The sequence below is a fragment of the Bombus pyrosoma genome, linkage group LG16 (assembly GCF_014825855.1).
Source record: "Bombus pyrosoma isolate SC7728 linkage group LG16, ASM1482585v1, whole genome shotgun sequence".
Taxonomy (NCBI): Eukaryota; Metazoa; Arthropoda; class Insecta; order Hymenoptera; family Apidae; genus Bombus; species Bombus pyrosoma.
In genome coordinates, this window is record NC_057785.1 from 5,186,602 (window position 1) to 5,201,386 (window position 14,785).

Consider the following 14,785-nt stretch of genomic DNA (forward strand, 5'->3'; position numbering starts at 1 on the left):
CTTAGAGATTAAGGATCGCACGATTCATGGAATTCCAAGTCGTTTTCTCAACTCCAACCCTTCGTTTTCCTGGGCAGAAAAACTCAAGAGTTATTCTACTCTCCTTGATACAACTTCCTGTTGAGATCCTCCACTCAAGAAAGAACCCCATAGAGCTTGCGAGGATGGGAGAAATTATCTGAAAAATTACAGAGAAGTCCACGACCTGCGTGTAGAATAAGGAGCCTAAATTTCCTCCCCTGATCAATCTTTGCTGTTAAGTGCTTCAGTTTGGCAATTGGAATTTTAACATAGAAATTCCGCTATAGTTGAATGACAGGAAAAACGAAGGAATTGGTCGTTTCTAGTCGTTCTGTAGATTCGTTCTGTCGCTTATCGATTAGAACTGACAATTATATTAAAAAGGTATATGACCTTGCGCCTAATTTCATTCCTCTACATGGATACCCAGAGGACGAAATTAGGAACGTGTGTTTCAGAAAGAAATTCATAATGGAGTTATCCAGCGACAACAAAGATCGAGATATGGCCTGTTTTATATGTGATGAACGATTTTCGAACGATGTGAGCGCAGAAAAGTGTGAGATGCACTGCGCGTCCTTCAGATGTTGCTATCTTCTGTGCACATCTATATCACAAATTAAAAAATTTGTATGTTATTTTTGTATAGATCCATAATTTACTAAATTACTATCTTAAATTAAATTTTGAAACCGGTCATTTGACAGGGTCTGGTAAGTTAGTGTCAAACTGAAATATTTTCGATACTTAACCTTCAACTTACTTTGTCGTAAAGGAACTAGACTGCCCACAGTTAACAGGTTAAATACAACCACCCGTATATGTGTTTATAGCTATTAGATATCTCGACTCGTTGAAGGGACTATAGTTTTCTAACATATGTAGCTGTAATACCTGAAGTGCATCCAATGCACCAATTGGCGTATTAGGTTGATGAGGTAGAACTATTCCACGTTCTCCAATCGCTTGCAGAGTGTAGCTAGAAGCTGTCAATTTGTGTGCCGTGGCGATCTGCACGAGGAGGTCCATCATCGGCATACTGTGGACAGAAAGAAATCCGAGAAACCGTTTAGAATTCGAAGATTTGCACGCCAAGGAAGCAATAAGCTATGCCACATTATGCTATGTCGTACCGCGACATTGCGTCGACACGCCTCAGGAAATCAGGGCCTGAACTTTGCATTTTGTACCTGAATTTTCCATTCTTATTTAAAATTATTTTTATTTTATTTCAATTATTTTCACGATAATTGATCAGAAATTTGATTACAATGATAGTGTGTTTACGAGAGGTGAAGACGAAAAAGATGGAAAAATGCAGAGTAACATTTTTGAAGACAATTGCCTGATTTTGAGAAAATCGAGCTTGGAATTTAAAACGCGCGCGCTTTCTTAACGCATGCGCTGATGCTGTTCAAATGTGGCTACTTTGGGGATTACCCTTTCCTTTACTAGACGTGTCTTTATTTTACGTAATTATGGCTGTTTTAATGCACTTCTTTATTTCTATAAAAATGAATATTATATTATTAATATTATATTTGGCCTGTATTATATTATATTATAATGTTAATATTATATTATCAGTATATTATACAAATAAAACCATTTATATTGTTTCATTTAATATTCTCGCCATCTTAAACCTGCTTTGTATATTCTGAAGCGTACGATTTTGCATTTTCTACCTGTCCAACAAAATTTCCACCTTTTACAAAGGCTCCACGCCTAAGAAAATATTAGTTTATGGTAATAATAGCAAGCGTAGACCACAAAGAACGAGAAAACACTACTCACAGCACGGATGGAATAACGAATGGGTACTTTCTTTCAACTGAAACGTTTTCTCGCGTCGGTAAACGGATCATTAGTCAACAAATAATTCTTTAGTAGGTTCCAGTATTGTCTCTTCAACAGCTACCATTTTCATGGGGCGACCCGAATTTGTGGAAAGTACGAGGATCGAGTAAACGTCATTTAGAAAAAAAAAAAAAAATGACTGAATGGAGATCAATACGTAAGTGGAAAAAACTAATCCTAAAGAAACAGCCGACTGAATTTCTCCTTCTAGTGGTTTTTCTTTTTTAGCATCTCTAGAAAGCACCGTGATATAAAGATTCTGTTCGTAGCCTAAGTGCACTATAGAGCAGGTTACATTTGCTCGAGTAGAATGGACAGGGAAAATGACTGGATATTTCAGGAGCTTTTTATCGAAGAATTATCGTCAATTAAGAGAAACCGGTGATTTATTTGCTTTTCTAACGACTGGATGATCACGCCATAGGGAATTTTTTTTTCTCATAGCTTATATAGTTTTAGCTACAATTATAGAGTAATCAAAAGTAAATTTGTAGAAGAAGTAACTGCAAAGTGATTAGTGGATTGGCTGCGTGGATTCTCTGGGAATTTCGTATTTTTGTGAATAGAACTGTAATTCGTACAGTCGAACCTCGGTAACTCGAAGCTAAAGGAAAGAGCCGAAATCTTCCAATTACAGAGGCTTTGTCTTACCGAAGTTTTTGAGCAAAAGAAGTTGAACAAACGAAATTTCGACGGACAGAAGCTTCGTACGAAGGCGCAATTACATTCACTTTTTTAGGAAGCGTTAGCGTTTTAAGTTTCCTCTTGGAGCTCGTTTTACTCGACGTACATAAATGCAAAATTTACATAAGCGATAGACGATGGTAATTAAGCGTTCGACCGACGAAAAACGATTAGCTTCCGTAGACACGTGACAAATAATTCAAGTTGAAGTAAGTTTTATTTCGACTTCCAGAGGTCTTCGCAGCGGAGCGGAAGAGAATGAACAAAACTGTTGTCTTACAGAGGTTTCTGAGTTGCAGAGGTTCTAGAGTTACCGGGGTTCCACTGTATAAGGAACATTTCCTTTCACTTTGAACATTTTATTTAATATTTAAATATTTCTTTGTGTTTCTACGTTTTCAGCTTTCCTGTAATTGCATAAACATTCGAAATCTAGCGACTGGTTTCTGTCCGCAGAGCTTTCTGTTAGCAACAAGCTGACCAAGTTAAATCGGGCAAAAATGAAGGGTGAACTTTCTAGATTCTAGATGATGTTAATGAGAATGATCTCAGTGATTGAACAAGAGGAGAATGTTTCATAATTATGCACCAACAACGTCTGGTCGTAATTTGAACAGCGTCACGCTGCAATAACACAATGATTACAGGCATTATGGCCTGGAGGTTCCAGGAATCGGCGAATTAATCTGCTAATTGGACCGTTAAATTAATTTCAGGGCTGTTAGGATGATTCTGCTCATTGTCAGTTGCATATTGCACCGTTAGACAAACCTTACATAGGTGTATTGCAAAAACAAATTTCTATTACATAAGCTTGGGCTAAACTAATCTAAACTGATTATTAAACTCAAAGTTTTATTTCTAATGCTAATTACAAACTGAATTAAGTTGAATTAGTTAGAAGGTCCTTAATTCATATGCTTGCTATAGCAAAGTATATTTTAGGCTCTAGAATTTACCGTGTACCAAACTCCTGCTACAAAAGTGACATAATTTGAAAAACATGCTATAATCCTAAGGAATATTAGTCCTAAGGAATAGGGGATTCCTTAGGATTTCTTCCAGTTCTTTACAATCCCTAGAGTTCCTAGATTTAGAATCCCTAGAGTTCCTAGATTCAGGCTTCCTAGAGTTCCATAGAATTCTTCTTATAAAATGAAAATAACAAAAATGACAGCTGATTCTATTTTTCACTTAGAAATTTCATTATGACGAAATTATGCATTTAATTTTATTTATTCAATTTGTTGCAAGTCGGTCCTTCCCAATTTTAAAGATGCTGCTATTTTTTAGACGTGCCAGCCACTTTTGAGGCAAGTAAATATGAAAAATGAATTCGAAAGAGTAGCATACCTTCTCTGCACCGTGACCCTCTGCGTTTGAAGATGATGCTCCTGAGGTAACTGGACCAGGAGCTCCATGCTACCGGCTAGCATGTCTGCTGGCGTGTCCTCGGTCACGGTTAGAACCATTCTGGATGGCCTCTCCTCTCTAGTCCTGGAAATCAATAGAAAAACGGAACTTTTCATTAGAAAAATGTTGAATCAACTGAATCAGGAATATTTTATTCTAAGAAAATTGAAATTAAAATTAAAATTGAAATTGTAGAAAATTTGGTAGATCCTTTTTTTTTTATTTGATATAAAAAAATTCCTTTTTATTTTATAATTGAGCTAGCCTCATAAATGTCCTTTTAAATGTCGTTACAAGGAGATGAAATAAAAAATGAAGATGACAAATATGATTACCGATTATAGGCAATAAATTAGAAGATGTAACAATCCTTTATTGGAATTATTTCTCTAATTTATATTCAAAGAAGGCACATCTATATTTCAGACTGAACTCTTAAAAAGCTAACCGTTAGTAACAAAACAAAAGAAAAGAATATCGCTGTCCATTTATACTAAACAAATGGTTGTTATGTCACTCTGCCATTTACTATGTCATACTGCAGTCTATGTGTAAAGATAATTCGTTTTCAGTATGTTGAATAATTCTTCTTGCCACGTACTCACACGCACGCGTTCGTTTCTCATAATAATCCAACACTAATTATAAGTGTTATTATCCTGAAATATTAACAAGAATATTACTACAGTAGAATTGTACAGAAAATTCTAGAAAATACTCTAATTATATTTTATAACGAGCCATTGTCACAATGCAGTTCTAATTTAGAAATACATGTTCCTTGCATACGATGCGCACAATCCATCCTTTTTCTTCCCATTAATATTTCAGTCATCGAGCTCGTGTTTTACAGAATCATTTGCATAACAATTAAAGCAGGCGATATTCTTCAAACAATCGAACGAGAAAAATTTCTTAACGTCCTCCAATATGTACGAAACGAAAGCGTGCATTTGAAACAAACGTGGCACAAATTCCCCGGGGCTTCCTCAAACATAGACCGACCACACACTTTCATGTTCCCATGACATGCAGCTATTCAATGCCAGCCGTTATCATCGTGGCCGTTTCAAAACACTATCGGATTAATCTTAATCTGGATTTCATACCTCAAAATGGAACTGAACTAGTTCATGACCAGCTAACAATAGCAATTTGACCGTTAAGTGGCCTAAAACTGGCTTACAAGTACCTTTTTGACACTAACTTAATCAGACCCGGCCAAATGACCGGTTTCAAAATTTAATTTGAAATTACACTTCAAAACTTAATTTGGAATATTTCAAAATTTAATTTGAAATTATATTTCAAAATTTAGTTTGAAATTATATTTCAAAATTTATTTGAAATTGCACTTCACAACTTAATTTGAAATTGCACTTCACAACTTAATTTGAAATTATACATTCACTGCTATTCATTTCGTTCATCTAACTTTATATAAATTCTTGTATTATCTAATTAATCAGTTCCTCAGTTTTCGTTAATATATGTTGATGAATGTACAATCTTAAATTAAATTTTGTAACTGGTCATTCGACCGGGCCTGGCAAGGTTGGTGTTAAAAGTGAAACATCACTATGTTAAGCGATATATACATATATATCTTTTTCGATGACCTTGAACGATAGAGTCTTGCAAACTAAACATTAGGAATTTTAATAATGTCCAAAGGTCGTGCACTGATTTGGTAATGTTGGTTTTACGTAATTATTTCAACTAGTTCGTTGCACATTTTTGTAGCATTTTATGTTGTCTTTTCCATTTAAGAAACTCTTAATATTTTAATGCTTTGACATTTCAATATTCAATATTCAGTCTCTTAGTGTTTTAGTAACGTGATAGTACATTTCCTGGTTTGATGCTTTCGTGCTTGCATACACCAGTATACTAGTATCTTGGTAATTTAGTACTTTGAACACGTAAACGTTTGAATATAACGACATACCAGTTGTTAGGCACATTGATGTTTGAGAAATTGCATCATTTGTCACAAGACAGACTAGGAAAACAAAAAGTGAATAATAGTTGTTTGGTAGCGTTAATACGAGGCATTAAAACCTGCTATTAAAAAAGTTAACTTGTCAATGCTAATGGACACCCAAGTAACGCGTATTCTGGAACGCGTGTAAGGTGATACAGTGGAACGGTGACACATGGAAGACGAAACGCGTGATAAAAAGCAGACAGTATCGTTTCCTATAACGCAATCCACTCTATTGGCCGAATAAGGTGGTCAGATCGATTACCATCTATCTGGCTGCTACTGTGCTCGGGAACAAATAGACACAGGCAAACGTTTCACACGATACTCGCATACACATTGTACAACTCACATTTTACATAATATTATACACGCATAAATATGAAATTTATTAAATTTTCTACATTACTATGAATTTTATCATAAAGAGTTAATTTCTAGCAGAATCTAACATCTAGTATATAAGACTTATTACATACAGTGATATGATGCAATTCAATATCTGTGCAAAATTCTATTGTATTGATAATCCATCAACTTAATTGAATTTAACATATTTTTAATTTAAAAAAAAAAAGGAAAGAACGATTTCTTATATTGAGAAACTTTTATTCTACTTTTTGACTTATTCTTAGACGAAAAGTTAGGTATTTTCCAAGTGTATCAGGACTTTGGAACCACCTTATAGATTGCTGTTAAACTGTACAATGAAAGAAGATAAATTATAGCGCGCAGATTATACTCGAGTATCGCAGAATATAGGTTAAGATCGGGGAAACAGACAAGAAGATGTACAACTTGGAATTCAGAATCTTGAATGAACCTTATCTCCAAGTCACAGAGAAAAACCGGGGTTTCATCAGTGATTTCATAAGTGACTCTCGCACATCGTTGCGACATTTGCCAATTGAATGAACGTGACGGTTGCTCGTTGAAAAGAAAACGGCTACTTGCAGCCACTTCAAATTCTTTAACGACGTCAGTTTTTCCAATACAAAGCGTCTAAAGCATCAAATTAAAACAATCTTGTATTCAAGCTCCTCCAACCTCTTCAAACCACATTTAACCATTCACATATTTCACAGCCTTATCCTTTAAACACCAAGAATATCTTCGAATAATTAATAGCAGTTGGTTCTGCATAAAAAATTAAACGAAAGATATAGAATAATATTTTTCTCTAGGAATCATAATTCTCAAATAAATTGAGCTTAAAAGCTTGAGGTGTGCTACTAACTTAAACGTGCGCCATCTTTGCAATGACGTCACCAAAATGCAAACCCCCAGTTTTTTATTCGGTTTTCTGGATAACAGAGACACTCGTTAAAAAAATATATTGCACGTTCTTTCTTCAGTTTTTTACAGCGATTCATACGGCATACTTGGAGCTATTCGATATATTTTTATGACGCCATTTCGTCAAGTTGACGGCTAAAACGTAATTGTTTCGACGCTCAAGGCGGAGTTTCGGTTTTCATCGGATAACCAGGGGAAAGCAAATTGAGATCCACGCATCCATTTCGGTATCAATCACTCGAGTCACGGGATAGCCGATGATTATATCGAAGGAACGGCACCGTTACATAATTCGGATCTCGAAGAGAGGCCCTTTACGTAACCGCTTACAAATGGCAAACGCAGCCACCGACCACTTGCTGCTAATTGCATATATACAACACGATCAGTCAAGTTAGTATATATAAACTAATAAACTCGTGCCACGATGAAACGTTGAATCATCGTTGTTTACGTTATCGATGAACCCAGAGGTATATTCCCTTCTACGAATGTGCAGGAATTTCATCTGCACAAGAGAACTGACAACAACTGTAAGCTTGAACTAAGTTAGTGGACTCACTATGCAAATTCTTTTTGGACATTTGGTATTTTCGGATTTGACGTTCGAAAGATACTGATTTTTGAAGTATTTATGATTTATGTCAATCTTGCTGTGGGAATTTTATTTTCTACATAAATTTGGATATTTTGGGATTCCACATCTCCAATATCGCTCATTAGTCATGAATTATTTTGACATTTAGGAATTCAGAAACGCAACACTACAACGTAACAAATATCTACATATTTATAAGAAAATATCTACCTATTTATAAGCATGTATCTACTATACTGAAGAGCAAGCTATGCGAAGGAAATGAGCTATCGTTTATTCCTTTCATCATACCAGAGAAATACACCATAAGGATGAAGAGAATGTATGAATAACACATTATACAGTTCTCAAATTAATAAATCTTCCCCTGTCGAAGAATATCGCCACGTGCAGGCGCACGTGACTCTGTAGACGCGTCCCTAGAGCAATTCGTGATAGTGGGTTGCTCAATCAGTTCCTGTGGCTGGCACGTTTTCCACCACGAGGTCTACGAAGAAAGAAGCAGTAACGAGCCGGGCAATGCGTGCCCTGGACACGCTGGACCACGGATTTAATTCCGTTCTCGCGACAGAAAGCTTAAATTAAGATGTCTGATACATTTACACCTCAAGGCTGTACTTACATCCCAAAAAAGATCTGGTCCCATATAGCCAGTATTTAGTGTAAAAAGAATTCATAAAAATCACTAGCGAGAGTCACACGAGAATCTGCTCTGAAAGTAGCTAAAGCCACACGATATCTGTAAATATCATGTAAATGATAAGTATTAATAAATATGAGATTATAAAACAACATTTTCTTTCTCTTTTTACTTTCTTATTCTACCATTTATCGATCCAACGCGAAATCACGAAAATCCCTAGACTAAACAGCTGTTCTCTATGTACTTCTTACGATGGACCGATTTTTTCAAATTCCTAGTAACAGTTTCATCCTCCCAGAGGAGTTGCACGAAGCAACAGGAATAATTGGTCCATCGACGTTTCGAAGATTATAGATTACACGCTGTGGATCGTCAGAAAAGGCACGCCGTCCTTTCAAGTGTTTTGTTACGATTCGGTTCGTTGGCTAGAACGCAGGAAATATCGATCTCTTTCTACGTTTCCTTGACCGTGGCTTCGACCAAAGAGATCCCACGGAAGAGCCATGATTTATTCCCGCTAGGGGGAACTCTGGGGTCGCTTGTTTTGCTGCGTTGTATCGCGAAATAGTCAGGAAGAAGTTAGAAGAAACGTATCCTGCCGGTGATTGACAAACTTTCTTCTTTTTATGGGACAAATGACATGGCTGATCACCGGAAACTATTATTCCCATTTGTTTCGACGAACATGTTATCAGGACATGACGATCGCGTTCAATCTCCTATGATAATTGAAAGGCTTAAACCTAATAAGGACTCTCATTGGCAAATGATCGAAGAAATGTAATTTAAAAAATTAGAAAATTGCGTATCTATCACACGTTTGTTGAACTTTTGGTGAATTCATACAGGTGGCGTTAGCCTAACTTGTTTCTGGCCAAATCTGACCTTAAAACAATACCTATGGAATAGTTAGGATTTACACAATTGGTCAGGTGCCTATTGCTTGATAAATTTTGAGAAAGGTATCTGTTGTTGTTAATAACTAATAATTGGCGTTATCAGAAGCAGCTATCAGAAGTGAGATTCAGAGGAAATTGCGTATTTTTCAAAATAAGTAACAGTAATACGATGTTATACTATTGACTGTACAGAAATCCCATATGAATGGGCAATGGGTGTAGTGGGCTATTTATTTGTAGGGATCCAAAATCCACCTTCCTAGTTTTATTATTAAAAAGTAATACAAAATTGAATACACACAATGATCTAAATAGGCAGTCCCTAACTTGTAATTATATCAAGTTCCCTAATTTGCAATTACATCAATGGTCAGGCTACACATTTGGTCAGGAGTCTAGCAACATTGACCAGGAGAAGATACTAAACTAGCAAAATGACTTGGTTCTGACATCTCCTCTGCACAGTACAATTGTAAATACTCTACACAAATATTTAAAAGAATGATGAAAAATATTCCTACACTGGATAAGATTCAATAAGTTGCAGGTCTTTTAGGTCCTCAAATTATATATTAGGATCACTATATGTCCTCAGCTATGTCTAAAACCGCCGCAGTTATACGTTTCAATAAAAAATCTCGTTCAGTCCAGGACAATGACCGTCCATTCTCTTGATCCTGTCAAGGGACACATTGACAAAATGGTCACGCACACCCATTGGACAATGCAACACGCGTTCGACAAGCAGTCTGTCTCGCAGTCCAATGCACACGTAATGAAAATCCTTAATGAGGACCTCAAAGATCCCGGTGCAATGTCGACCGTGCTTTCTGCGCACAATGCATGCACGCATTACCATTAATTCGTGTTCTCGCCCTCTTGCAACTCGACAGCAGCCTCTCATGGTTACGTAAAACGAAGCACTATACCCTGGACTGTGTGTATACCTTCATGATCACTTATGCTGAAATGACATAATTCTCTTGGAGAGACAGGATGCCATTACAGTCGTGCCATTTATTGAAAGACAAAATGGCTTTGGAATGGCTTCAAGGAAGAAACTGTATAATTCTGTTATTAAGACGCTCGTGCATTTTTAAAATTATGTTCATGTGCAAAGGTAAAAGTAAAAGCAACGTGGCATTTGTAAACTGATTATATCACTTTTTGTGGATTTTGCAGTTCCACTGCAACGTTCAATGCTTAAGAAATAAGTGATTTACTTCTTCGTAATAAAAAGATGAAGCAAAAGCAGGTAAGTGATAATAAATTCTAAGGTGAATTTAGAAAAATAGTACTTGAGATATTAGCGCTTTGGTCGCCCCTATTTTCACCACTGTTATCTGTCTGATAGTTCCAGAGTTCATAAACTTCCTAGTAATTAAATCCACTTTTTACCTATAAAATCCTATTGTTTGAAACATTCAATCCTACGAGAAGTATTTTGGAGAAGTATCAGTGAAATCCTGCCGTACAAATCTCAATATTTCCAAATAGAATTCTACTATATTCAGTTGTAGCAGCTGATTGAGAATTGACATATCTAAATATGAGTTTCTATCAATTGGGTGAAAAATACTGAAGTAACAATTTTGTTAGAAGAATCAACGAACTCCTATTATATCCATGTATAAATTTCTGTTATAAATATTTATGAATGAATTTCTACTGTACTCGCTCATACAAATGCAGAAGCTCATAAGTAGTAGCCATAAGTCTTGCGCCATAGAGTATTGAAAACAGGTGAGAATGGTGTATCGAGGATTTTTGTTTGTGATGGACGTTCATATAGGAATGTGTTTTAGAGACCATCACGGGGAACAATTGGCTCGGTCATTCCATTCATAATCCACAGCGATCACTGCTGTGGTAAACAGACTGGAAAGTGGTCAATACTTGTTCCACGAGCTGAGGCGATCAGACAGGTGGAGAACTAACGGGATGCGCTGTTGGAATTTAGGAAGGCCGGGGCCTCCAGCTATAGAACGTATCTCCACCTTCCATTCTTTCTTCTCTCTCTTCTTTTCTTCCCCGCTCCTTACATAATTTTCAAGGATATGCACCAGTTCCATCGATAAGCATGCAAAATCATTTTTAGCCTGATTAATCACTCCACTGAGAAGACTGTGCGATCTTCCAATGATCCGAATGTATTCCGAGTTCAATGGCTCAACAATTTCTAATAAATATAGGAATATGAGAGGTTCTGAAAAAAAAAAAACAGGTTCTTAACCAAAACTTGGTTTCAGAATGAAATTAGAGAATTTATAGTTAGCCTAATGAGACACTGAGAAGAATGTTGTTCTAACAAGCTTCTATTTTATGTCTACTAAAAACTGGTTTCAAAATATAAATAAAACAGTACTTAAAAATTTCATCCTCTTATTTTCTTAATACTGAAAGTATTTCTTAGTTCGTAGAAATTGGAACATAAAAATTTGGAGATCCCAGTAAGGTTAGGTTAACTTTCAATGGCTTAAAACTGTTGGTTAACATAGAAGTATAAAAAGTTATCTGAAATTGCCATTTCGTTTACAAAAAGGTGCTTTCTCAGGATCATCGACTTCTTTATCGAGTTCTAAGAAATGATATCATCGGTTGGGAGGCGAGACACGCGAGTAAAGTTCGTCTTTTTCTTCGGACGCGTATCGAATTACACGGGCACCTGCGACCGAAAGATGAACGCGTCGGAGGAATGAGACTATTATTTCCTTCGTGCAGCGAAACCCCGTGAGAATTCACGCACAATAACAGGATAACAATATATGCGTGTATTCTAGTGTCTGTTACCGAGGAAAAAATAGCACATAGTCGTTCTAATTTCTTTGGAAAGAATGTCTGCGTTTTAATATGGAATGCAAATGGCATCCATTAAATTAACCTTTTATAACCTATAAACTAGAACCTTTTTCCTTACAGTTTTTTTTTTTTTTTCAGAATTACTGCAATTTAGAATTACAGGAGTAGCCAAAATGACTAGTGTATATGACTACTGTATGTTTCATATATTCCAAAAATTTCAAGATACGATTGATTCTTTTGTAAAATATACAACATTGCCACGAACAATATGTATAGGGGTAAATATAACGGAAAGGGTCCAAATAACATGTAAAAGCGTACTGGACGTGATTCATTGTGCAAAAATAAGAAAGAAATTAAGGATAAAATTATTTTTATTCCCAGCTTAGTTTTCGAGAAAATCGAGTCTGAAGATTTGTGAATTATACTTGAATGTGGCTAATTCCGGACTGGATAGAACTAAATAATCGATAGAGGGTAACTCTACGTGTGATAATAAGTCAAAAACGTGCAATACAATTTTTCCACAAGACGTTTTGTTTCAGAAAAAAATAAATTTGGGAATTTATTATACGCGTGCAAGGCCGATACTTGACTAAACATGTTCGAATTCAATTCCCGTGAGAACGAAGCTTCAAACAAAAAAATTTTATTCGACGCTTTCGATTTATCTTTGCGCATATAATTACCTTCTGTCGATTATTTATTCCTGTCCAATCTAGAATTAGCCATGATCAAGTATACCTGATAAATATTCGAACTCGATTTTCTCGAAAATTAAAACGAGAATGAAACAATTTTATTTCATATTTTCTTGTAATTTTCGCACAAGGAATTACCGTGTCCCGCTTTTACATGTTATCTGGTCGGACTCTGTATACAACCGTCGTAAATTATACAAATCAAAACCGTAGTGAACATGCTAAATGTCTCTGCTTGCGCTTTCTCTATTATTTGTTTCAATATTTACAGTGAACCACCTTGAAACAATATTTCAACGAGTACAGTTTCACGACAGCTGATTAGCATGACATCTTTTCTATTCCGGTAAAGAAACAGGAGTTTCTCGCAAAAACGTCGCGACAGTCCCCGGTATTTTCACTTACGACACCAAATAAAACCGAATGTGGGCTAATGGCCGAACGCGGGGCCTCTCGATGAAGTAGGCCTCGCGACTTAGGGGTCTGCACAGATCGTTTGGAAACGAGTTTCGCGATATTCCATTTGGAGGTCCTCCGACCCACACGCGATGGAAATACCAGTCGGTATTAAAGGAAATGCTCTACATACCCAGCCGGAAAGAGGCAGAGCACAACAAGTATCAACGTGTGCTGAATATTTAAGCAGATCCAGCAATTATTCACGGATGGATAAATCTGTATTAATTCAAGACGATCCTCGTTTATGCACCTTATAAGGCGTTACAAAGGACTTTTATTCTTGCTCCGAGGACTTGTAAAATACTTTTTATCCAGTCGCAAATTTCTTTTTCTTTTTTTTTTTTGACGTTTTTGATAGCTAATAAGATGAACTCAGAATGAACGATTTTGTAATTAAATAAGAAAATAATAAATGAAATAAATGTTAAATAAATTTCTAGTGGCAAATCTTAGGGAAAATATACACTTTCAAGCTTTTATGTTAGAAAGGGATCAAGATTACAATGTGGATAAATTCTCGTGAAAGTCGTATCATTTGCGAATATAATACCAAGCATTCTCCCTATTTCGATTCCATCGCCAACCATAATTGAGTTACCAAAAAAAGAGTCGATACAAATATGGCGAGCAGAAAATAAGTAACGAAGTTTCACGTTCCGTGCATCGGTTTCGATAAGTCCACGGGTAAAATCCTTTCACTGGACGACTTAATAATTTCCTCGACGCGGCAGGTCCCGAGAAATCGAGATCGTATTGTCCGGAACGAGGTGTATCGATCGGTGAATCGGTTGCAAAACTATCCGTTCAAAGAGAAAACATTTACGCAGCTAACAGTCTTCCCAGAAGCTACTTTTCTAATGCCCGTCCCCCTTTTTTTCTTCCTCTCTTCTTCGATCGTTCTTACTTTCCCGCAAATTGTCCGACAAATTCTAGGCTCTAACCAAATCAAACATTCGATACCTGAGTCATAAAATTCCGCGGTTGTTTTCCTTTTTCGACAATGTCTGCCTTTCATAACCTCATCAATATCATATTATAGATTACAATCCCATTAAATCGAATTAAAAGATCACGTCTAATGGAATTTTGTATTTGAAACTTCCGTTTCGATCAATGACAGCTGGTTTTAGTTCAATTATCGATTTCTTGCGTCCACAACCTCAATTATACAGAGACACTAAACCACCATAAATTTATTAATTCGAATTGTGAGGTTATATCTTATCGAATATTATATTTGAATGTTTCTACTATTAGAATATACGGACACACATACGCACACACACATATATATATATATGCTATAGATCGCAATATTACAAACTTAAATTGAAAGACTATTTCTGATTAAATTTCTAATTTGAAACTTTCATTTAGATCGATATTAGTTCAGCTTTGAACACTAGTTACCGATCGAGCAACGGC

At 36.1% G+C, this 14,785-nt stretch overlaps 1 protein-coding gene across 11 annotated transcripts in view; it reads right to left on the minus strand.

Moving 5' to 3' along the window:
- LOC122576431 (cordon-bleu protein-like 1) overlaps positions 1-14,785 on the minus strand; it is a 96,576-nt gene that overhangs the window by 13,290 nt on the left and 68,501 nt on the right. For 8 of the 11 annotated variants that reach the window (XM_043746732.1, XM_043746734.1, XM_043746744.1 and 5 more), the window contains 2 exons: positions 3,919-4,062; positions 916-1,060 (listed from right to left, as the gene is read on the minus strand). In XM_043746732.1, the coding sequence (XP_043602667.1) occupies positions 916-1,060; positions 3,919-4,062 (289 nt within the window). Of the gene's footprint in view, positions 1-915; positions 1,061-3,918; positions 4,063-5,087; positions 5,524-5,576; positions 5,598-5,826; positions 5,958-14,785 lie in introns of those variants that run through there. The other 3 variants (XM_043746733.1, XM_043746739.1, XM_043746742.1) reach the window with 3 other exon arrangements.